General features: G+C 37.5%; 1 protein-coding gene and 2 long non-coding RNA genes across 5 annotated transcripts in view; 2 read left to right on the forward strand and 1 right to left on the reverse strand.

The window, feature by feature from the left end:
* The window catches only part of mfn2 (mitofusin 2), a 28,742-nt gene extending 8,372 nt beyond the window's left edge, over positions 1–20,370 (forward strand). For both annotated transcript variants that reach the window (XM_065247746.1, XM_065247745.2), the window contains exons 2-18: positions 62–240; positions 923–1,058; positions 1,175–1,337; positions 2,667–2,791; positions 3,099–3,207; positions 4,344–4,451; positions 4,663–4,816; positions 10,112–10,179; positions 10,259–10,380; positions 12,620–12,746; positions 13,927–14,031; positions 15,865–15,967; positions 16,041–16,261; positions 16,347–16,502; positions 16,869–17,065; positions 17,848–17,982; positions 18,934–20,370. In XM_065247746.1, the coding sequence (XP_065103818.1) occupies positions 66–240; positions 923–1,058; positions 1,175–1,337; positions 2,667–2,791; positions 3,099–3,207; positions 4,344–4,451; positions 4,663–4,816; positions 10,112–10,179; positions 10,259–10,380; positions 12,620–12,746; positions 13,927–14,031; positions 15,865–15,967; positions 16,041–16,261; positions 16,347–16,502; positions 16,869–17,065; positions 17,848–17,982; positions 18,934–19,003 (2,274 nt within the window). In that variant the 5' untranslated portion in view covers positions 62–65 and the 3' untranslated portion in view covers positions 19,004–20,370. The remainder of the gene's footprint in view (positions 1–61; positions 241–922; positions 1,059–1,174; positions 1,338–2,666; positions 2,792–3,098; positions 3,208–4,343; positions 4,452–4,662; positions 4,817–10,111; positions 10,180–10,258; positions 10,381–12,619; positions 12,747–13,926; positions 14,032–15,864; positions 15,968–16,040; positions 16,262–16,346; positions 16,503–16,868; positions 17,066–17,847; positions 17,983–18,933) is intronic.
* On the forward strand, positions 5,032–7,490 carry LOC135729860 (uncharacterized). 2 transcript variants are annotated; one of them, XR_010525771.2, is made up of 5 exons: positions 5,032–5,899; positions 6,446–6,539; positions 6,639–6,771; positions 6,854–6,957; positions 7,068–7,490. It is a non-coding gene; the product is annotated as an uncharacterized lncRNA (long non-coding RNA). The 2 variants fall into 2 exon arrangements; XR_010525770.2 differs by having other exon boundaries at positions 5,039–6,539.
* Positions 7,126–8,666, reverse strand: LOC135729861 (uncharacterized). The gene is made up of 3 exons (XR_012337869.1): positions 8,152–8,666; positions 7,586–7,722; positions 7,126–7,262 (listed from the first exon to the last, which is right to left on the reverse strand). It is a non-coding gene; the product is annotated as an uncharacterized lncRNA (long non-coding RNA).
* Positions 20,371–25,512: the final 5,142 nt, after the last annotated feature.

Consider the following 25,512-nt stretch of genomic DNA (forward strand, 5'->3'; position numbering starts at 1 on the left):
GCAAGGCAGGGAGTTTTGATAGAAATCTTCTTTAAATTTTTTTCTCTCTCTCTGTTTTCAGTGAGATGTCTCTGGTTTTCCCACGACCCAACACTAGTGTCATCGGTAAGAAGGACAAGCGACTAATGGCTGAGGTGAACGCCTCTCCGCTCAAACACTTCGTCACTGCCAAGAAAAAGATCAATGGCATCTTTGAACAGCTGGGTGCCTACATTAAGGAAAGCTCAGCTTTTTTGGAAGGTAACTGCTTTAATTTATCTGCTGGCCAAGAGCTCCAAGCTCACTGCTGCATGCTGTTTATCTGTCTCGCTGATAAGAGAAACCTGCAGATTGGATAGACATGTTACATAACCGACTGGGAGGTGACTGAAAGCTTAGGACAGTGGTTTCCAAATTTTTTAAAGCATGCCCTTTCTGGTGTTTTACAAGCACTCCCATTAACTAATCTCGGCTAAACATCACAGTTATGAACATTTCATAAAAAAATCAAGAGGTGCCTAGGCTTGTCGCGATAGTCTCTCACTGGTTAGATCACTTGTCCACCACGACTAGGGATGTCCCGATCAGGTTTTTTTGCCCTCAAGTCCGAGTCATTTGATTTTGAGTATCTGCCGATACAGAAGATAAAAATAAATCGCATTTGTAGCTCAATCGTGCAATATTGTTTAACCTTATTCTTGGGTTTCTTCCCACTGGAGCCTCACTTTCGATTTAAACGTGGTGGCGAAGTGAAATCAGCTCATGATTTATATAGAAAATGACTTCTGTCAGAATTTATCTGCAGTTAACCTTTTACCAGTTCACGTGGTATTGGCATCGACCATGTGGCAACCATACTGTGTCGAGGCACTTTGAAGTTGTAAACGTTGCTGGAATACTTACAAAATCAATAATGGCTTAACTTTTCCATTTTCTGTGATAGAGACCTACAGCAATGAAGAACTGGACCCTGTTACCACAGAGGAGCAGGTGGCGGAGGTCCGAGGTTACCTGTCCAAAGTGGCAGGGATAGGGGAGGTCCTGTCTCGCAGACACATGAAGGTGGTCTTCTTCGGCAGGTATTCCCACACATAGCACGAACACAAAGTGAATATTTTATTCAGAGCAGCAAAGTATTCAGAGTAGTTTGTGTTGTATTAAGGGTAACAATCGATTCTGCTTCCTGCTTTTACAGGACCAGTAATGGGAAGAGCTCTGTCATTAATGCCATGCTCTGGGACAAAGTTTTGCCATCTGGAATCGGACACACCACTAACTGCTTCCTGCGGGTGGAGGGCACTGATGGCAATGAGGCGTTTCTGCTCACAGAGGGATCGGATGAAAAAAAGAGCGTAAAAGTACGATTTCATTACTTTCTGATTCAGGTTGATTGTTGTAAGGCTTCACTGTTTTATGGGTCTGTTTGTTGAGTCATGTGAAAGGCATGCTGTGGGATGGAAACTGCTGGCTTGCGTAACAGTGCATCTCTCCATAGTAACAGTTAACAAGCTTTGCTTGCTAAAGGTGTTAATGTGGTGGTGTAATCTCTTCAGACTGACTTATGAGATAACCCACCTTAAGACACGTGGATAGACAAGCCTTGTGTGATTTTTAAAGCACTTATCTGAAAAGGCTAAAAGACAAATTTATCATTATTAGAGCACCGACCCTGTCCAAAGCGTTCTGCGTGCATTCAGTCATTTTAATGTTAATCTTATTCCACTAGCAGTTCATCATATGTTATTTATTTAGCCTATGACACGACCCAAAATCAGCCTCATCTAAATTTATAGTCCGGAGCTGCTTCTGGTCACATGTTTTGTCATTCAGCTCCTATTTCCTGAAACTTTTCTCTGCTGTAATGCAGTACAGGATTACGGAAATCTGTAAATGCAACACTTATTGTCTACTGAAATGCGAGTCAGCTTTACTTACCAGTTCTTCTATTTGCGTCCACGAAAAGAGCTGTGTTAGAGCTGATGCTTTCAAATAACATTGATTGCATTTATTGTTTATAATATTGTAAAATGTAAAACAATAATGATGTTGATGATATTTTATGATATAATTTTTTTTTTTTTTTTAAGTTGAACACCTAAAAATAAGTTACAGCATTTAAAGGGGACAGAGAGTGAAAAACCATTTTTACCTTGTCTTTGTTGAATAATGGTAGTCTACCCGCATTCACCAACATACAAAAAGTGCTAGACATGCTAAACATCTCGGTCTCATAGAAATTCCTCTTTTAGAAATGTCAGCCAGAAAACGGCCCAATCTGAAAAACTGATGCTTATGACATCACAGGCATCTCACTGCCCCTCCACTTTAAAATAATTGGCTACATTTTTTGAGTGGCAGCAAAGTCAGCCAATTAGTAATGAGATTGCAAGTTAAGCCAGTAGGGGGAGCAAAATAGCTGCAAAACCACTTGTTTAAAATCCCCCACCGTAATAGAGCTATCTGAGAGAGGTTTTTAGGAAGCTTCTAAGGCATTACAGACCCAAACAAAAACATTTTTGTCTACATGTCACATCACAGAACAAGGATAAATACCCCGTTCAATCATTCTATGTCACCTTTAATCACAAACACACACAAAACAATCACATGCGCAGTTATATGAAGAGAATAAAAATGAATAAAATATACAATCCAGTGTAGTAACCTAACTGTGTTCATGTTGGCAGACGGTGAACCAGTTGGCTCATGCATTACATCAGGATGAGGATTTAGACGCGGGCAGTCTGGTGTGTGTCATGTGGCCAAAAGCAAAGTGTACACTGCTGCGAGACGACTTGGTGCTTGTGGACAGGTAAGCATCCTGTTAGGCCTCAGACATACTGACCACACTGTCAAATTTTTTTGACTGTGCTCCAAAATACTCTGAAGTTCATAAAGCTGTTTGTAATACTGTTTCATACTAATGTTATAATAATAAGCTAACTTTTATAAACGTTAAAAGTTTGGTGTAATGTTGTGATACTTTTGATACTTGTTTGCCATATATGGCATTACAAATAAAATAAAATAAAAACATATAAAAAATATTAAAAACAAGTAATGTTTTATCAATGATTTGATTAAATTAATCAGTATATCTGTAAATGTTCTTTTTCAAGTCCTGGCATTGATGTCACAACAGAATTGGACAGCTGGATCGACAAATTCTGCCTTGATGCCGATGTGTTTGTGCTGGTTGCCAACTCAGAGTCCACTTTAATGCAAACAGTGAGTTATAATGAACTTAAGGTGTTTAAGGTCTTTAAATATCTTATTTGCAGGGGCTGTTGGACACACAGAATATTTGCACCTTTATATTTTGATTTAAAACTTAAAAAGCAAAGTGATTCTCTTTAAAAGGGTCCTATATTATGCTTTTTGACTTTATCATCAATCTATGCATTATTACAGACAGATCACTGTATGATTATTTAAAGCGGAAGTCCACCCTAAAACAATGTTATGCTCCAACACTATATTTCATCACATATATGTAGTTGATTGTGCTGCCATCAAATGTACTAACTCCATATAAAAAAGAAAAGAAAAATGCACGACTACATCTGAACGTTCTAAATGGGGCGATATGATTGACAGTAGATGATAACGTTCTTTGATTGACAGCTGCACGGGATGAGCTTGCTTTGCTCGTGTTCGACATAATAATAACTTTCTACGTAGTATGTTTTACCGTAGTTACACAAAACAAGCAACAACTAAACAATAAAAACTCCCGGTGGCCTGAATTTGTTGTCCACAGGTTCTAGTCATCTTTTATGGTGGGTTTTGTTGATTTCCCCTTCAGAGACGGTAAATGCGGAGTTACTCTTTGGTTGGGTTCGTCTGCTGGCTAACTTCAAGTTGACTTGAGTTGATTTCAGAGCAGGTTGAGCGGTAAAAGAAGTTATTAGGCTTGTTCAACTTCATGCGGCTCCGCAAGAATCAACAGCCGGATGGCGTCAGAGTACCGCAAGAACGATTCGCGAAATCATACGGAGGAGTTTGCTTTTAAATCGCTCTCGCGGAACCTTGACGTCATCCGGCTGTCGATTCTTGCAGCGCCGCATGAAGTCAAACAAACCTGAAGGCTGCATCGGTCAGTGGGTGGAGCTAATGACTTAGTTTCGCGCAGTGCATTCTGGTTAATTGAGTCCATTAAATGCCGTTACGAAAATTCCTTTCAACACACTATCAATCTAATAAACGAAATCGTTTAAATTTCTTTTTTTTTCTTATGTAAAATGCAAAATGGACATAAATTACCCGTGATAACAGGCTAAAATGTCTAGGGTTCAATTCCGCTTTAATATCTGTCCTTATAGCTTTTGTGAGGATTCAATTGATTCTCTTCTGTTCTTTTAAAGGAAAAATCATTTTTCCATAAAGTGAATGAGCGCCTCTCCAGCCCCAACATCTTTGTTCTGAACAACCGCTGGGATGCATCGGCCAACGAGCCCGAGTACATGGAGGAGGTGTGACTCGCATGACACTACAAACTACGTACAGCCTGTGAACTAGCACAACACTGCTAGTTACACGTATTTCACAGAAATGTTCTGGGTTAAACTCTATGAACAGCATCAGTGCCCTACTGTTGATTCTTAAGGACATGAACTGATCCTTTAGTTTAGTCTGAATTAGGGAAAATGCACTCATACACCTTTCAAATGGTTTGTTTCTCAGGTGAGACGGCAACACATGGACCGCTGCACTAGTTTTTTAGTGGATGAACTGCGGGTGGTGGACCGTGCTCAGGCCAGCGACCGGATCTTCTTTGTCTCTGCTAAAGAAGTTCTGCAGGCGCGTGTTCAGAAAGCCCAGGGCATGCCTGAAACAGGTAGACACATTACTACATGTCAAATATTTTTATACGGTCAGGTCTGTTGATTTACTCATACAGCAGTAACTATTTCTCAATGTGTGTTCATTTGTGCACATGCGTTGTGAAACACCATTAGTTTGTGTCCAAGTATTGTTCCAAAGTTCACGTTTAGCCAAGTATAATTAAAATTTGTAAAATCCAGTGCAAATTAGAATTTGGCATACTTTGTATTGAAAATATATAATGATTCCTCTATAAAAGTGTTTCCCAACCTATTCCTATGTAGCACCCCTCCCAGGAGGTTTTAGATCTCTTTATATGAAACACCCACTTCAGCTCAGTACAAAAACTGTCATGTGAGACAGAGGTAGAGTGATAAACGCAATGTGCAAACATCTATTTGTAGGGGGGAATTTTTATTTTGTGGCGAACTGACAAATACATTTTTGTATGATGTCATTTGGAATATTATTTTAACATACCATTAGTATACTTTAAAGTATATTTAAAAATGCTTAAAGAGCACCTATTATGGGATACACGTTTTTAAACATCCTTTTGTGTGTAAGTGTGCATTAGTACATGCTAACGATATTCAAAAAGTACATACCTCAAAGAAAACGATGACGCGAGTTATCGTCTCTAACGTTCGAGGACTACAAAAAACACTCGGATTGTAGGCAACAGTTTACTTCCTGGGATTAGTGACGTAGATAAGACCAGCATTATCATAGTTCAGCCCTCTCTGCTTTGCTTGGGTACGCCCTCAAAGACGAGGGTGGGGTGGGGAGCGCCGAGTCAGAGGAGAGCTAAAATGGCGGAGGTTGGGAGTCCCTGCTTTGACTCTGTTTGCAAACTCTTGTTTCATTGTTTAAGCGATTAAATCTCTCGAGTAGACGCTGTCTCTTTAGATGCGAGGGCAAAATAGCACTTTATGGACTTCCACAGAGGACATCATGTTTAATACGGTTCCGGAAAAATCCAGTCAGAAGTTGTTCACGGAGTTTTCACAATAACTGCTTCTCATGAACCGAAGCTGGATTTGCGCGTTGTCTCCTCTTGAAAGTTGGATTACTGTGCACTTCTGGATCACAGACTGTAAGTATTCATGTTTATTATTTGCCTTTTACTGTACATTACGTAACCGGTAACCGGAGATTAACATAATGTGCGTGTAGAGCTAAGCTTGCAAGCTAATTGTTTTGTGTTGTAATACTGTATTTCATAAACAACGTACCATATTTACACACGTGTATGTTGAATTATGCAGGCTTTCGTTTTTTTTATCGATGTTGGTTTAGACATGTTTACAAACTTGCTAAGTTGCTAAGATAAATACAAATACAAATGCCAGCTAAACTGTTACCGGTAAAATTTGTTCTCATTATCAAACTCAAGAAACTCTAAGTAAGTTACAGATGATTTGTTTAAAGTTATATGTATTTTACTGTTGTATTTACTTGAAGCTTTCTTAGATTTTGAAACGAAGTAAACACGTAATGTGTGTTGCTAATGTTGGGCCATGTAATATGTAATACATTTACGTTTTAATGAATAGTCTAACGATTTATAGTCGTTGTACTCTATTGTTATAATATTTCTTTTTGACTGAATACATGTTTGTTTTATTTGTCTATATCCTAGATTCGCAGCTGGACACATCCTTCTACACTGTATGCAAACATGCAACATCATTACACACAGTACAAGGAGTCAGACTGGCATATGAGGAGCAAAGGTGTGTAACACATATTATGTATTTACCTAGTGAAACCACTACCAGTCTTAAATGTATAACTGATGATGACAAAGTTTTTTTTTCTCTGCATAATCATAGGAACCCAGGCAGTATCATCGTTTCACAATGTTTCCATCACCATCATCAGTGGATGCCTTTGCCGTCCGTAGCCTGAGATTTCAGATTTGCAGCAAAAAAAATTGATTTTCTCATTTATTGGAATGCTGTGCAGGTATTTAAGTATTTTAGTAACTGTGTTAAATAAAGTAGTATTTACTTTTACAATAAATTAATTGCTTGTTTATATTTTACAGGTATTTGTACCTTGCAGCCATCCATTACAATGTCACCAAGCCGTAACAAAAGCAGGAGAGGGAAAGTACAAGGCTATGTTCCCAAAACACACAAGTGACATACCGTAAGCAGTAATGTTTTATTTCAAATACATTCATAATTAAAAACTTAATGTATGAAGCAGGGAAATAAATGATCAAAACAAAAGATTTATTGACTGCAATATTTCTACAGTTATGTGGAGGATGTGATCAGGCTTGTGTTTGATGAGGTATTTGAAGATAAGCTGAAGGAAACCCCGATTCCAATGGACCTGGCATCACAGTTTGAGAGACCTTCAAAGGAGGACGTGATTGCATGCCATCTTCAGTGCAGGGGTCGTCGAAAGCCAAAATTGTGACCGATCTGATCAGGAAGCTCCAAGCGTATCTGGAGAACAACACACGACAGGATGATAACCTTATAGTGTCGTCTTAGATAGCACCAGCTGACAAAGCTTTGATATGCCATTTATCTGAATAGATAGCTGTAAGAAATGAATTGAACAATTTTTGAAACAAGAGCACAATATGGTTACTAAAGTATGTTTATTTGTATATTGTTTAACATTTAAATATATATTTGTAATAAATAAATAAAACTTTTGACTGACTATTATATTTTCTTTAAAGTTGCATCTTTTGTTCTTTTGGGTACTTTGTTACTATAATGATACTTTAGTGTTATTGGTTTAAAAATGTAATAAAACTTACTCTAGTCCTGCACCTCAAAGGCTTATAGTCGGTACAATAAATGTTCTGTGTGTAGGGATTTAGACAATTTGTGCAAAACCTGGATGATGAATCACGCAGGTAAGAGGCCCTGGAACATGTTGCATTCTCCTTAAAACCTAATAAGTAAAAACATAGCACTTATAAGTAAGCAGTTTTTCATAATAAACTTTACCATAGTGAAATAATGTAGAACATTCATTTCAATTAATACTTTCTTTGTGCTACATTTGGTGTTTCCATATAGTTTGCACAGTAATATAGTATGTAACAGTCTTTTATAATAAAGTTTACAATAGTAAAATAATGTTAATAAGTGAAATAGTTTTATAATCATTTCAACAAATACTTTCTATGTGCTACATTTGGTGTTTCCATATAGTTTGCACAGTAATATAGTATGTAAGCGGTCTTTTATAATAAAGTTTACTATAGTAAAATAATGTTAATAAGTGAAATAGTTTTATAATCATTTCAAATAAAACCTTCTATGTGCTACATTTGGTGTTTCCATATAGTTTGCAAAGTAATGTAGTAGTTATAATTACCTTTTGGATGTCTTTGCAACACATTTTCGTCTTCGTTTAGCATTCTGGCAGAGCTAAGGACACCTAAAAAAGTTAAATCCAATCGCGTTCATTGACGGAGATCGTTTACATCGTAACGGCCGTCTGAACTCTCTGGATCGAGCTTGAAGTGGTAAGGCAGTACAGACACCATCGTTTATAGAGAAATATAGCGCTTGTTTACGTTGCCTGTGACTCTCAGTCAGAACCGGAAAATCCACGCGTAGTCAGGGGCGTAACCTTTCAAACACACGCCGAACCCAGTTGACCAATAACAGTTGAGTAGTCATCTGACCAATCCGAATACACTAGACATTTTGGGAGGCGGAGACAGGAACTAAACCGAGCGTTTTCCAGACATGCAGAAATCGGTGAGGTATGTAAGCAATTTATAAGACTCACAGTGCATTAGTTCAAGTTTTAATAACATGTATGTACTATGGGATATTACAATAACGTGCTAACGTGCTAATTTATTAGCATAATTGGTGCTCTTTAAAGGTGGGTTCAAGTGTACTTCAAGTTATAATTAAATATATTTTTTTTAAATACAGACCTAGTATGTTAAAAATACATTTTAGTTCAACTTCATGGTGTCTCAAAATAGCACAGTTGAGTACACTAAGATGGTATTAAGTTCATCTTAAGAAGTACTAAATACTACTTTTTAGTATACTAAGTTCAAAATTAGTGTGCGAAAATAGAGCACTTTTAGTATATTGTGGAAAAGTGTACTAAGTGTACTTAAATAAAGTGTATTTTAGTGCACTTTTTTTTCACCTGGGCAGCAGTAGGCAGGGCAAATATAGCGACATGATTATAATCCCTCCTACCCTGACATGCCTCTAAACTCAATAGAAGAGCTAACCAAGCCAAAGTGAGATGAGCTGACATGACCTGACCTGTGGATTCTATGCAACGGAAAAGCGTCAATACTATAGTCCAGGGGTTCTCAAAGTTTACATTCAAAGGTCCAAATCTGAATTCTCATCATTTTCAAAGGTCCGGAAAAACTTTATGTAAATCACTTGTTTATATAACAAATCAACACAAATAGTTAAGTGTATTTTGCATTTAAAGTAAAATTTTTTTTTAAACATAAACACAAGAAGTATGCCAAAAGTAACCAGGTGCAAAATACAGAGCAACCTAATTAGAGAAATGGCACAGTTTGTTCTCCATCATATGCATAAACCATGGCAAAAAAAGTTTAGGCAGAGAAACTGACGAAAATTAGGGGTGCACCTATAAATTGGCTGGTGATGCTTGCTATGCTTCTCAATTAATTACGGTGAAATGCCGCTACATCCAAAAGCCAGGGGGTGCTCTCGTGTAGAAACTTAACATGCGAAGAACCAGACACACGCAGCTCCAGGAAATGTCTTAAGGATATATTTATATTGCTGCTCTTCAAACCTTTTCAGGTATTTTCATGATAATAAAGAATATGTTTAACGATTATGTTTGACGAGTGTTGCTTTTTCAAATGCATGTTTTAAACGACTCAAACCAACAGTGATTTCAGATTGATAAGGACTTACTGATCAAAAGCCGTAGTACATGAAGTAGCTGTGCATAATATCTGGGTGTGATGGCTACAGCGTCACACAGGACATTTTTAAATAACTCGTTTTATTTTCGGATCAGGAATACTCTTAATTTAAAAAGAAAAAAAACTAAATGAATGGTTTACAAGTTTAATATGCATTTGTAAAGTAGCAAATGCGCACACATTTAATCAATCACATAGAAATTAATGCACTTGTTATATGAAGTGGACGCGGGTCCGGATCAAGTTCACGTCGGGTCCGGATCCGGACCGGAGTCCGGACTTTGAGAACCCCTGCTATAGTCTATCAAACATTTCTGTTTTACAGTACAAGCGCTCTTTAATATGCTAAATTATTTATTTGATCGCTTAAAGACATTTTGGTGTTTTCAGGTGGTGCTCTTGCTGAAGGTTTCCAAGCGAGAATGTTTGAGTTTCAGAACTTTGAAAGACGCTTTGAGGTGAGTGTGCTGTTGGGTTTGAGTGTTGGATTGAAGTTAGTGTTGTTGGCCTGACTGTCATAAAATTGTACACCTACAGGAATGCATCTCACAGTCAGCGGTAAAAACTAAGTTTGAGCAGCACACAGTGAGAGCCAAGCAGATCTCTGAAGCGCTGCGTATGATAATGGACTCAACTCATGTTGCAGCTCAAGAGCAGAGGTGAGCACAAATGCATTGCTATCAAAACTAGGGCAGGCTCCATACTACTATGTCCATTACTGATTCGATTTTGATACCAGAATTTTGAGTATTGGGCATATATAAATGTATGTATACATATACGTTTATACACACACATACCCATCTCTTTCATGGAATGGTTTTATATACCGTAGCAGTGTTTCCTCTAGGATTTTTTTCAGCTGTGGCGGCAGGGGGCGCCCATGATGATTATAAATGTAAAAAAAAATTTAATGTAAAATATAGGCTACAGTAAACTAACATGTACTTTTTTATAATTTTCACGCTGTCATTTACTTTTCCTTATATTTATAGCATATTGCTTTTCTATGTTTGATCTAAACTGTATTTTCTTAAAAAAACGTTACACAGCTACGTACGTAGTTCGTATATTTTATTGTAGTTTTAATGTAGTGTGCATTGCAAGTTCGTCCTCGTGTTTAGCGTACAGAGCTGTTACAAAGTCATGCAGTCCTGTTTGATAATCCGCACCGCTGTGATTGACAGACCAACCGACCAGTTATCCGACATCAGCAGCAATTTTATTTCACACCCGTACCATTTGACATAAAGACTGTGACCCCGAGCCGGTCACACCGCAAATCGTGCAGTTAAATATAAACCTTTACCGGTCTTCAGACAGATCTTAAACACAAATAAGCACGGGACATTTAAAAACGAGTCAAATTTTGGTCTTGGATGTTAGACCCGCATTTTACTCTTGTCTATTGAGTCCCGACCTGCATCTACAACACAAATGACACGCAAATAGCCTATTACACCCGTTAGATCAAATATTATGCGGTTCACCCGCGGGTACCCCGACCCTGCTGTTTCGTCTGAAAACAAGTTTCTATTACCAATGTTCTTCTCTTCCACGGGAATAATGTACGTTTCCTTACCAACAGGTTCGACTATTAATGTCTTGCAGTCGCATATAAGTAGTATTCAGTATTTAGCCTTTTGTTTTTGGACAAATATCTTATCATTTAATGTGAAACTTTGTGAGTGTCGATCTAAAGCACAGACGATTGACTGACAGCTGAGCGGTCAGCAGCGCGCTGCGCTTATAGCCTATACTGAATAACTAATGGCCAGATAAGTTGATAATATGAGTACAGTGATTCCAAATGAATGTCCAAAAAACTCGTAATATGTTAAATCAAAAGTTTAATAATGTCTTTTCTCGCAGCCCTGCGCTGTGTTGGTGTAGATATGCGCCGGTGAACATCATATGCGAGATGACCTTGCAGCTTAAATTACCCTAAATTTATAGTCATAAAGATAAAAGTAAAACAACATTCGAAACTTCAAATGATGTATTTTTATTTGTGTAAACTCACAATAAGGAGAAAACCTTGTGCTTATTTATAATCATTAAAAACATGACGTGCTTTCTGCTGGTTTGGTTTTAGAGCGCGTCACAAAAAAGAACAGAAACTCAAATACTTTTTTATTCGTTTTGTCAATTTAATAATTATTTAAGTGCAACATATTTCGTATAGGCTTATTTATTTATTATTATTTCTCAAAACAGAAACGTAGCTTAATAATCCTCTAGAGGCATGCAACCCCATAGAACTATAGACATGTACAAATGTATCTGAATGCATTTTTATGAAATGTTCTGTGTTACATATTTTCACCGATTTGTGCCGTCATACCGCGACTATTTTTGGCCAGGGACACGACGTTGCGGTCGGACCAATGTTTGCTGGGCTGTTGATTTAAATCTATTCGTGCATGAAACTAAACCCATGGAGGAAATTATGATATTTTAGGAGATTTATTTATAAATGAGTGAACAACGCAAATCCAGAAAGGAATTTATTTCTAGACAGCCAGTCTCGCTGAGCGGACATTTCGGTAGCTTTTTTGCGAGCTGCCGCTGTGGGTTTTGTCTAGAAGGGATACAGCAAATGCTGAAAAGTTAAGGATTAGATTTGGAGGTAGGATTATTAGGATGAAAACAGCGGTTCTGGCTAAATTAGATACAAATACATCCTACAATCGTGTGAAATTTTGTGTTTAGAGTTGGGTTTGGTTAAAGGATTAGGATAAAACAGTGCTCATCCAACGAGATTTCGTTTGCTGTATCCCTTCTATCCACAACCGCAGGCGTGGCGGGGATGTTTTAGGAGTGGCGGGCCGCCACGGTTGAATGTATATAGCGGAAACACTGCGTAGTTTGTCTGATTTTTGATGGTTTGTACTCTAGGATACATTGCTTAGACATGAAGGAGGAGAAAGAGGACAGGCTGGAGTTCATCGATAAACAGTTGGATCTGCTCACCCTGGATTGCAAGACAAAAATCAAGAAGATCACGGAGGAGGTTGAGAAGCAGGTACTCTCACAGCATGTATAATATGTTAAAGGTCAGGAAGTTGCTGGTTTAAAGGGCACATATTATGCCTATTTTTATAAGATGTAATATAAGTCTCAGATGTGTCTAGTAGAATTTGTCTCAAATACCACACAGGTCACTTATTAAAGGATGTCCAAAATGGCTGTTTGTGTGGGAGCAAAAGCGTTGTTTTCATGTTTGTACCTTAAAATGCAAATTAACTACAGCTCCTCACTCCCTTACCAACAGACAGTGAGCGCTTTCAGTTAAAATAGATCTGATATAGTCTTGAGACAATAGTATAAACATTAGCGCTAACAAACACATTTAGAAAAGCTTTTGGGTAAAATTAACCAGTCAGTGAGAGGCCGTGGGTGGGGCTTTATCAGTGTGACATCACATTGACAAGAGAATCAAAACAGCATGTCTAAAGGGCGATTTATAGTCGTGCGTAGGTCCTACGGCGTAGCTACGGCGTAGGCTATCCGTAGCCTGTGCGTAGCTCTGCGTAGCCTGACGCGCACCTCACAAAATTTCTAACAGCGCGTCGGCTCTACGCGGACCGTAAGCGCTGTGATTGGTCCACCAGAACCCCTCCCGTCAGGTAAAAAAAACTGCGTCATAGGTATTTCCGTTTGAGACGGTGAAAACAAAGGTGAGCCAAGTTGAGGAGTGATTTAACTCAAACTGAAACATAAGTCGCTGTTTATTTACTTCCATCATTGCTGGTCTTCTCAAATTATACACAACAAGTTGCTATTTCTTCTTCGTTTGTGGGTTTACTTGCTTAGCTTCTTCTTCTGTGACGACTTCTACTGCTACTGTGGTTACACGCGTGATTACTGCCAACCAGCGGTTTCGCGTGTGTTTGCACGTCGACGCGGACGGCGACGCACAAGTATAAATGAAAACCGACGCGGAACCTACGCCGTATTTGCTACGCCGTAGGACCTACGCACGACTATAAATCGCACTTAATGAGACTGCTTTGGTTTAAGTGTTCTTAGTGTTTCCCATAAACTTACAGTTTATTTGTGGTGGCACATCCGGTAGGAGGATGGGTGAATAATGGGTAATAGGGCTGGCACTTTTGAAAAAAATGTACCTATAATCTGATGATTGTAGTTTTGACGTAACTGACGACACTTCCCTGTATGAAGCTGTTTTTGTGTATGTGCAGGTGTCTAACGCTATGGCAGAGGAGATCAGGAGACTGGCTGTGCTTGTGGATGACTTCCACGTGGATTTTCATCCTACACCAGTGGTGTTGAAAGTGTATAAGAATGTGAGTGTCTCTTCCTTTTTAAATGTCAGCTTTTTTATTCCATTTGTTTGCTTTTTTCCAAAATGTGACTTCAATTTTTTCAGATGCCCAATAAAGTAATTTGATCTTGCTTCATTATTAAAGGAGTCTGTTGTGGTCTGTGTCTGACATATTTTGTCTTTGATCAGATACAACCAGATCTAGGACATTAATCACAGATGTTACATCCTTTGTAAAAATAGGTCAGAACATTCTCAGATAATGCAGGAATAGATTTTTTACTCAAAGGTTGGCTAGCAAAATAATGTGGCCTTAGACGTTTGCACCACACTTAAAGGTAATGTTTATTGTTGACTTAAAATTAGTCTCATAGATGCACTATATTATCGTCACGTCAATAGTATCAGCGGATAATTGCTTATAAATTAGTTATCGGCAGTGGCCAGATACTGAAAATTACGCTGATGTGATTTGCCACTATAAAGACGCCTTGATTATGCACTTCAGCTCACAAGTTTTAATGACTGCTATTGGGATCATGTCAGCTAAGGGTGTAAACTATTTGGCTGTGAACAATTAAAATGTTTCCACGGTCAGCTTTTACAGAGAGATTGTTATATAAAGTGTATAGAGTCCACTTAGATCCGAAAACCCGAGGTCCGACCGGAGATCCGATCGGGTCTAAAAGTAGTCCTTTTCAAACCTCTCCTCTGTTTGCCATCGCGCTTGCGATATGTAGGACATGTCAGTCAATGTACATTTTAGCGGTTACCTGGGTGTCGTCTTCAAACAAATGGAGCAGCTCGCCAAAGTTGTTGAGAGACCGGCGGGGTTTATTTCTGTCTGACTGCTTTGTGTGGGGCTGCAGGCTGCACACACGTCAGTGCCGTTTACATTCGGGTCTAGTCGGGTAAAAAAAGCCACTGTTTCGGGGGTCGGACTCGGGTCTAACTTTCTCTGGTTTTTCTTGGGTCAGGTCTTTCTTTAAAAAATTTTTTTTATGCACGTCGGGTTCGGGTGTAAAGTGATTCGGGTCATTTCGCGTCAGGTACATTTCTTTGGACCAAGAAGACCTCTAACAGTGTATATTATATGGCTGCATGGTCCTGGCTTAACAGGGTGACACAGATTTAGATCTCCAATTAAGTCTGGTCATTGCAATTATTCTTGATTAATTAAATGTATTATTTGTATGCTTTTTAAAGCCTTGCCAAAGCCATTACTCGCACACGGTTTCTCTGACATATGTGCATTTGAGATGTAAAGCTGGGTATCATATGCGTAGCAATAAAAACTAATGTTATGTTTCCTGATAATGTCTCCTAGAGGTAACATAACAAGAAAAGGATAGGGCCTAGAACTGATCCCTGTGGTACACCACATTTAACCTGAGAGTAACATGACTTTTCCGCATGTACATAAACAAAGTGAAAGCAGTCAGTTAAATATGATCTTAACAGAGCTAACGCTTGACCACTAATGCAACACAGTTTTTTAGTCTGTTGAGTAAAATTGTGTGATCTTTTGTGTCAAAGGCTGCACTAAGGTCTAATAGTATAAGAATTTAGATTTCACTATGATCAGATGTTGAAAGGAGGTCATTTGTAACTCTGTCACTCAATCACTTACTCCTGATGGCTGAAAAACCTGTATAGCCTACTAAAAACACTGTATAATTCATACAGAAATTGTACACAAGTTTATTTTCATTTGGTCATTTAAAAAAAACTGAAAACGAAACAAGTTTCTCGGTTTTTGCTGGTTTATATAACGAGTTAAGAAAAGTATCTGCATATCATGCATCTCCAATGTCTCAAGCTAAGTATCATTTTTTTTGGCTGTGTTTAATTACAGGAGCTTCACAAACACATAGAGGATGGTCTGGGCAGGAATATGTCGGAAAGATGCTCCACTGCTATAACTGCTGCCTTACAAGCCACACAGACTGATATGATTGGTCCGTTTTGGTTCTTTATCATGTTGTTACCAGTAACAGCCGCAAGTTATTGAGAGATTTTCTTTCCCTTCAGACGGTCTGAAGCCCCTGCTGCCCATTGGAATTCGAGAACAGGTGGATAAGATTGTGCCCAGACAGTGCTTTGCCCTCAGTTACGACCTCAACTGTGACAAACTCTGCAGTGACTTCCAAGAAGATATCAGCTTCCACTTTTCTATGGGCTGGACCATGCTTGTCAACCGCTTCCTAGGTCCCAAGAATACACGGCGCGCACTCATGGGTTACAGTGACCAGGTAACATTAACCGTACTTTGACCTGCCTGTTAATAGAAGTTTTAATTATGCAATTTATTGGTAATATGTTTTTGTGTCATGTCAGGTTCCAAGGCCGTTGGCCATCACTCCGGTTAGCACCAGCATGCCTCCTTTTCCTCAGGGAGCCGTGACCCAGGAAGAGCTCATGGTTTCCATGGTAACAGGACTGGCATCCCTTACATCCAGGACATCGATGGGCATTATTGTTGTTGGAGGAGTGGTAAGAGTGGTAGAAACTTATAAAGGCTAATTGCAGTGCAAGTAACCAATTAAAGGGCACATATTATGTTATATAGATGTCTCGGATGTGACGTTCAGCTCAAAATACCCCACAGATCATTTATTATAGCATGTCCAAAATGCCCCTGTGGGTGGGGCTTAATCACTGTGACATCACATTAACAAGAGAATCAAAACAGCATGTCTTATGAGACTGCTTTGGTGTAATGGGGATTAAAAAACAAGGAGAGGGTGGATTTTGTTCATTGTAGGGCTGTTAACACACATTTTCATGAATAGTTTACACAAAACTGAAAATAATTCTAAGGAAGAGGATAATAATGATAAGAGAATTAAAATGTTTCAGATCTGGAAGGCTGTTGGCTGGAGGCTCATTGCTCTGTCTGTGGGTCTCTATGGGCTGTTGTACGTCTATGAGAGACTCACTTGGACAACCAGAGCCAAGGAGCGGGCGTTCAAGAGACAGTTTGTGGATTATGCCAGTGAGAAACTACAGCTTATTGTCAGTTATACTGGATCTAACTGCAGCCACCAAGTTCAGCAGTGAGTCTCAATATACCCTTGGAAGCCATTTTTTGGGGGGTTGATCTTTTTTGTTATTATTGTAAAAAAAAGACCTGTAAATTAGTGATGCACCGATGTATCGGCCGCCGATATTTATCGGCCGATTTTTGATGAATTTGAAACCATCGGCATATCGGCAATAGCACGAGAAAGGCCGATACCGATTGTTTATTAATTAAATGCATAAAGAAATTCATTATATGTAAAAAAAAATGAGTTAATGTTGTTAATAAAATAAATTCTGAATAGCAAAAACCACCTTTGAAGGTTGTCATGCTGTCTTATTATATTTGTTTTAGCTTAATTTGTGCCTCTCTTATTATGTTGGTCAGTTGAATGTTAATTAGATCCAATCCATGTTCAGTAAAAATAATTTGATGCAGAAATAAACTAGCTAATAGACCAACTGTATAGTATTGTATACAAGTGTTTAATATCGGTATCGGCATCGGTATCGGCCGGAAGTTGTCTGTTTAAATCGTATCGGCATCGGCCCAAAAAATCCTATCGGTGCATCCCTACTGTAAATAATGTTAATGTGTAGCAATAACTGAAGCAGCATCTTTGTGGACAGCTTGCTGTTTGATCATGAGATGTGTATATAATAATAATTATAATAATAATAATAATAATAATAACACGATTGCATTTTTCTCTTTTGTCACAATAAAGTTGCTTCAAATATATGCACCCTTTAATACCTGTCCCTATCGTGAAGCTATAAACTTGTAGACTTGTAAAGAAAACTTTCTTTGACACAGGGAGCTGGCTAGCACCTTTGCTCAGCTGTGTCAACAGGTGGATGTGACCAGACAGCAGCTGGAAGATGAAATTCATGACCTAAACAGCAAGATCGAGCAGCTTGACTCCCTGCAGAGTAAAGCCAAGCTGCTCAGGTGAGGCCGTCACATCCTTTATTTCACTGGTTATCTGCTGTTTAGTTTGTATACATGCATGCACATTCAGCATAAACTCTATATTTAAAATTGTTCTGGTGTGTGACCATAGCTTTTTAAAAATGTAGTTGGGTTTAGCTTGCTGCTGTCTACATAAGCACCGTCCTGGAAACTCCTGATTTGTGAGACTTTATGTTGGCAGTTTATCATATATTTATCATCAACATTTCCTTTGCCGTATTCTTGGATTTAAGGCAATCCTAAACTGCACTGCAACACACTTAGTAAAAGGTTGCATGAGAGGCGCCCTAAAATTTGGCCAAAACAATGTTTATTAGATGAAGATTAACTCTTGGAACAGCCTTTGTGTCAGAAGTGTGTCTACAAATCATTGCACGTTGTCTTTTTATATGCATTTGCTACACTTGACCACTAAGTGGTGCTATAAAACCATAGCCTTTACTAGAAGGGAGCTCAGTGCTTTTTATTCACTAAAACACATTTAAAAATAACTTTTTTTAGTTTTGTTTTATATTTGTTTTTGAATTTGCTTTTCTTTCCTTTAATTTTTTATTTTTCATGCTCATTTTAGGTAAATATTTTGAGCTTTTATGATTTGTTTTGCTATTTAAAAAATAATTAATTTCTAAGGCAACATTTTTCATTATTGTAAAATATAACTTATGTAAGTTTTTTTTTTTTTTAACTGATATGTGGCCTCTAAATTTAATTTGATGTAAATCAAGAGACATGTCATAGTTTTAGTTAGTTTTGTTAATGTTAATTAAATAGTTGTCATAAATACATGCATGCATGTGAACAGTTTCATTACTACAGAGTAGTGCTGCCTCACGATTAGTTGCCACACACACACACACACACACACACGCATGTATATAATTACACATACTTTTGTAGTGTTTTACATAATGTCTGTTGTTTCTTCTACAGAAATAAAGCCGGCTGGCTGGACAGTGAACTGAATATGTTCACCCAACAGTATCTTCAGCAGGGTCGATAAGATCGCTTGTGATCCACACCATCAACGCTATGTAGAGCAAGAATCTTTTCATTTTACTTGCTGCAAAAAAATGTAACACTATGCCATGCCTAGATACACGCATTTGAACATACCAAATATCATTGCATATATACAACGTCTTTTATATTTTGTTGTTAAAAATATGAAGTCTGGTAATATGCCACTTTGAAGAGCGTCCCTTGGTTGATTTTGTTTTTGCAAGCAAGACACTGACTGCTCTTTCAGTGTTACACAGGAGTAATTATTTATTCTTTAGTAATTATTTATTATTATATTGAGATAAGATGTCATGTGACTTGACTTCTTTGTGGATGTACAGATTCCCATTTCTCCGTGCCACATGAATTTGCAAAAAGTGAGAAAGCATTTAAAATGAACTCTCGCATGCCTTGTAACTTTCTGCTTTAATCAATTAATATATGAAAATGAGATGTTATTTAAGCAATGCGTTGTCTCCATTCCACTCAGTTTTCATGCAAAATGAGATCTAAATGATCTAAAAATGTACCACAAGAGCAAGTTCTCAGTTGACCTCATTTCCATGGAATTCTAAGCTTAGTGTTGCCTAGCTGAAAATTAAGCAAAATAAAAGATATACTGTCTTCTCCCAAAAAGGGGAAACATTAATAGATTGTTTCGAACATAAACCTGTTTTGTAAACAACTCTTGCTGCAATAAAATTCTAAATTTTTTTGGCTTTGTTTTTGTTCTTCATATAAATACTCATCTTTTTTACTATCAGTATGACACAATAAAACAGGAAATATGAATTGAATTGACATAACTGACTTTTTGTAAGGCTAGGTACAAATTTAAAGTAAATCCCATACATTAAAAACATGATTTTATCACTCCATCATGACATAGATATACATCTTCCTGTGGCATATTGGGAAATCAGCCTGAAAATCTGTAGTGTGTATGTCACATGACACAAAAAGTTTGCTTTAAATTCTTTAAATGCAAACATTTCATGTTTTCCGTGAATTTAATGTTAAAATGTATAAATTGTACTAATGCTTTGGTTTTAAGTTTGACTGCACTATAGATTAGAGGCTGAGACTGTAAATGAGCCTTTGTTAACCAAATGACATGTATGATATGTGGTAATATTTTGTATTATGGTTTGTGCCAACTGTTTCAGAAAGTGATCTGGAAGGCTCTTGTGATGTGCACTTTATATTTTGCTGCTTGTTTTGCATTAATTTCCGGCAGGTTCTTTAAAAAAGTGAATGGTACAATGATTTATGTAAAGAGTAATGTATAGATAAGCATGCTGAGGCGGTTGTAAAATTGACTGCTAATCACTATTACTGTTAAATGAAATAATAAAGTTGTTGAGAAGACTGATGACTTGTTTTTTAGTAATGATAGTTGAATGTTTGATAAGTCATATGAACATTTAAACCCTTAAAAAAAGGGAGCATTACATTAAAATGTTATAAATTTCTGCATAAAAGAGTGTTTTTGCATTAAAATCAGCCCTGATGTTTTAAAAATGTTATTCTGTTAGATTTTATAGTTGACTTGATGGCCCTTTCCCAAATGGTGCCATCACAATCTTCCTCCACACTTTTAAACACTTTTTTAAATTTATTGTTTTTACACTGTGGATATGTTTTTCAGCATAATAGTGAAATGAAACGTATCAATAGTATTTTTCCCATTATAGGCTAGCCTTTGTGCAATTGCTGTTTTAAGGGATAATCCTTAAATAAATGGTGCAGAAAGGAATCTTTAGTTTTGTTTCTATTTCATCTGAATAAATGTAGCTTTTCTCTTTAGCTGTGTTACATTTTTTTTGAATTAATGTACAATTTTATCAACAGATTAGCCAGGTTGCTTTCAGGCCACACTGTAAAAATAACACACTGGATTAAAGGAACAGTATGAAAGAAATTTATATCAATTAATCATAAAATGGCCCTGATATGTCACTAGACATTAAGAAATCATTTTCATTTCAAATACTTACATCACTGACAACAGTGGTCCGGCCAGGATATTGTCATTTAAAAAGTGGAGTTGCAGCCCTCAACTGATGTTTATGTTGTCATTTTGTATATTGGCCACCAGCTGTGAGATTGCAGTACCAGTTTTAGCCACAATTCTACATACTGTTCCTTTAACTTAAAAATATAGTGCATCATTTTTGCATTCACTTTTTTGTTTTAAATAAATGTATTATCTTTTCAAATATAAAATCAGATCTCAATGCCGAGTCATGGTGTTAATATACCTACTACGCCATACAAAAATCCTAACCACAAAGTTGTGAAGTCATGTTTGTAAAGAGCTTGTGAGCCAAATAATAGATCAACCCAGAAGTGCCTAGTGTTGCATCCATGTCCAAACTACAAAACCTTATGAAGGTAGGCGAGTAGGCAAAGCCTACAAATAGAACGAAGGCATCTGCATGTTCCCTTATTAATTACAGTGGATCGCCCAGAGATTGAAAGCCTCTGTTCTTGATCCAACATTGAAACGGTATCCATTGAAAAGGAAAACAATTGGTTAAATAGGGAACTCATTGATGCCCATACCACTCCAGGGGTGACTGTAACAAGTTCTGGTGTCCTCAGATGAGGGGACAGGTGCCACTCTCCGGCAGTATTGCTGAGGTGAACAATCATATCAAAACAGCTGCTTCTCCCAAAACACTGTAGGTGCCACAGTTGGCAACATAATCCCCTGAGGGCACTGGGGAAGAGGGGGCACACAGGGGTCATGACTTCAGAACTTTGAGCACATTGGCAACAAAGTTCACTGCTGTGTCTACAGTCTTTTTGAAGGGTTCGAGTATAGGCCCACTTGCCTCCTTTACATGCAATGAATTGAGACACAGATGCCACTTTACTGCTGCCATGCCATAAACGGCCATTGGCATGGGGGGCAAGATCTATGGCCTGGCAGAGATTCACAGTGAGGCGCTCGGGACAGGGCTCAAACTCAAGTCTCTCTTTGACTGGGGCTTGGAGAGGTTTGTAGAAGAGAGACAGAGAAAGGGCAATAAAAGCCTTTGTTCACTTCTTCAGGAATATTCTACTGTACACCTTTTTAGAAATGAATGCAGCCAATAAGATACCCTCAGAGAGACCTTCTGGAAGTGGCATAATGACATTCGAGTCAGGTGAAAGATGCCTCTATAAGCTACATCTTTGTTAATTCCAACTACGTAACGTTAACCCGTGATCAAAATCACCGGAGCTGCCTTGCAAATGCAGAACCCAAACCGCGTCATGCACATCCAAACTGTTTTTTTTTGTATGTAAACTCAAAATCAACGAAGCGTCCATTAATCTGTTGTTTGACCTTTAATCTGTTTAATATGCACAATATTAAGTCACTTTTCGGAGATATTCGCCGTTTTGATAGTGTTTTGATCGTGTAACATTACTTTATTGTGGCAGAAGGCGATGCACTCAGCGCAGTCGCAGACGTCATCACCTCTGAGCGCGCTCACGAGCTCTTTGCTGTTGCTGCTGCATTTGGCTATCTGAGGAATTAAAATGTGTAAGAAACGCTCACAACATTTCCAAACCCCAGTAAGGTAATGTGCAGTTAACCTCATCTGTGTAGAAAATGTATGGTTTAAAATGTGATCGTCTCGATGTTATATTAGTAGATTTCTGGATTCATCTTCTTGGTACAAAGCCAAGTTCGCCAGAGTTCCCGGTGGCGCGGAATCACACGTTCACATATGAGGTAAAATGTAATGCCATAATGCGTTCCTCTAATATTTTTATCTACAATTTTTTTTAAATCATTATTGAACATTAAAATCAATCACGTGGCTATAGCTTATGTCATTTTCGTTGTTTAAATACTTTATGGATTTAAAATTACATTAATTTTATAGGATAATGCAGTTGTTGTACAAAATGCATTAATGACACAATTAAACAAGTCATTAAACAAAACGTAAATAAATAAAACATGCCGTTTCAGATGTAAATATGATACCCATATGTCATTATTCCGATTGAATAGTATTTGATATGAAATTTAGTCAACACTTTTATTTTGGAGGTTTTTGATTGAAGGCAGCGGCGCATGCTTTGATACACCACTGACCTCCATCTACCCATAGCTGCATCCAAATTTAAAGGCTGGAACCTTCTAAGGACAAGACTTTAGGCCTTCAAAATCCACAGAGGTAAAACGAAAATAAGATCTAGCCTACCTAGGATATTTACAGTATATATTCTGCAGTTTATTAGCATATAGTGTGTATTGGAAATAGAATTGAAATAGGTCTATTAAATTAAAGCTGCTGTTGTTGTTCATCCAGAAGACCCAGATGTTCTGCACAAAACAACAAAACTATTATGAAAGCCCTAATTATTATCCAACCCATTACATGGAATATGTCCATTTATAACCCTGATGTTTCAGTTTTTAAACAGTAATTAAGGCCTTAATGAACATTGCAATGTTGCCCCCACCTCACATCCCTGAGCTTATTTGCATGTTAATTATCATTAGCGTCATGGGGGCAAAGGGACCCATAACAGTTTAATTAGCAGTTCAATCATATTTTGGGCTTCCCAGAATGTTGCTGAAGCAGAACAGGAAATAATTTAGTTCATATTTCTTACTTTCCATAGTCCCATCTTTATGCTTTCTTTTAGGTTGCGTCTTCAGTAAAATCAATTTGTACGTAGTTTAAGAGGTGGCTTATTCGGATGATCTTTCTTTAATGTTGGGTTACAATGTTTGGTTTAGATGGGGTTATGGGTGGGGTTTCATTTCTGTATTTTCTTCGAATAATTGTAGTTGGTATGATTCACTTCGTATGAATTCATTAGCTGCCTCCTAAAATAAGTACGAATTCCAGGTTTAAAAAGCTGCAGTTAAGGTCTAGTTAATGCAACACTTCTTTACTTTTCCTTTCCTGACAGATGGGTAGTGTCGTAGTCAAGACCAGCTAAACCGAGACCAAGTCATGACCAAGACAGACCGAGACAAGACCAAGACTTTAAAGGGTCGAGACCGAGTCAAGACCAAGACAGGCCGAGACCAAGTCAAGACCAAGACCATTGCAAGTCACTGCATTAAAACACTTAAAATGTGGATGTGAGTGTGTGTGTGTGTGCGTGTGTGTGTGTGTGTGTGTGTGTGTGTGTGTGTGCGTGCCATCAGAGAAGTTGATCAAATAATCAAAGGCATTGCAGATATGTGGGAATTTATCTTTGTCTATAAGCAAATAAAAGTGAACAAACACTTAAGAGCTGAAATCAACTTAACCATCAGTCTTTCCATGGCTTGCCATCCACTTAACACATTGCAGGTGTTTAAAAAAATTTAGAAAAACTGTCATTAGGAGAAACTTAAAGAATGCCAACACCATATGCCAAACCTGAATAAACTGCATAAAATTAATGATACAAAAAATACATTTGTGATGTGCACTGCAAAAAAATATTTTAAAGAAAAAATTTTCTTGGTATTTTTGTCTTGTTTCAGTAAAAATATTTAAAAATTCTTAAATTAAGATGCTTTTTCTTGATGAGCAAAACTACCCAAGAAAATAAGTCAAGTTTTTAGACCAAAATATCAAATTTAAGTGATTTTGTGAATAAAACAAGGAAAAAAATCTTGAACATTTTTCTTAAACACTAAATTCAAGAAAAATTCTGATTTTTTCCTTGTTTTATGCACAAAATCACTTAAAATTTGATATTTTTGGTCTAAAAACTAGACTTATTTTCTTTGGTCGTTCTGTTCATCAAGAAAAAGCATCTTAATTTAAGAATTTTTGGATAGTTTTACTGAAAGACAAAAATACCAAGAATTTTTTTTCTTGAAAATAATTTTTTTGCAGTGTGCCATCAGTTGTGGTCTTGACCGGTCTTGAAATAAAATTCCGAGTCCTCTTTGTCTGAGACCGAGACAAGACCTAGTAAAAATGCTGTTGATTCCAAGACGAGACCAAGACCTTTAAAAAGTGGTCTTGAGACCGGTCTTGAGAACTACAACACTACAGATGGGAATGTTTGCTTTACTAAGTTTATTAAAAGCTTGAAAGGTTTATTGTTTTTTCAAAATATAGTCAAATTTATATGGACATCAGATATTAAGTAAGGAATGATTGATGGCGGGCCGTTTAATTATTATAAATTATTCAACTGGAAATTTACAAAATTAAAATATGTTCTTGTAGGCCTATGTTAACTATACATCCCAGATGGTTGAAAGATATAAGTTTCTCTCTACTACCTTTGTACTGTCTGAACAAAAGAGGGCGACAAAGCATCAGTATTTTAACAGAAGCACTTGCAGATATGAAGGCATGCAGTAAGGGTTTACACTTTAACAATATCACGGTTTCAGAGATTCATGAAGAACTGGCTGCTCTAAAGGTTATTGTTTGTTTCGTATTGTAAAATATTAGCTGATTTATTGATTGCAAAGTTGACTTTAATTGAGATTTTAATTCCAGGAAAAATGTTCGGGTCAGATAGGTGTGTTAACGTAAATTCAAATTA

Source organism: Paramisgurnus dabryanus, chromosome 11 (genome assembly GCF_030506205.2).
Source record: "Paramisgurnus dabryanus chromosome 11, PD_genome_1.1, whole genome shotgun sequence".
Lineage (NCBI taxonomy): Eukaryota > Metazoa > Chordata > Actinopteri > Cypriniformes > Cobitidae > Paramisgurnus > Paramisgurnus dabryanus.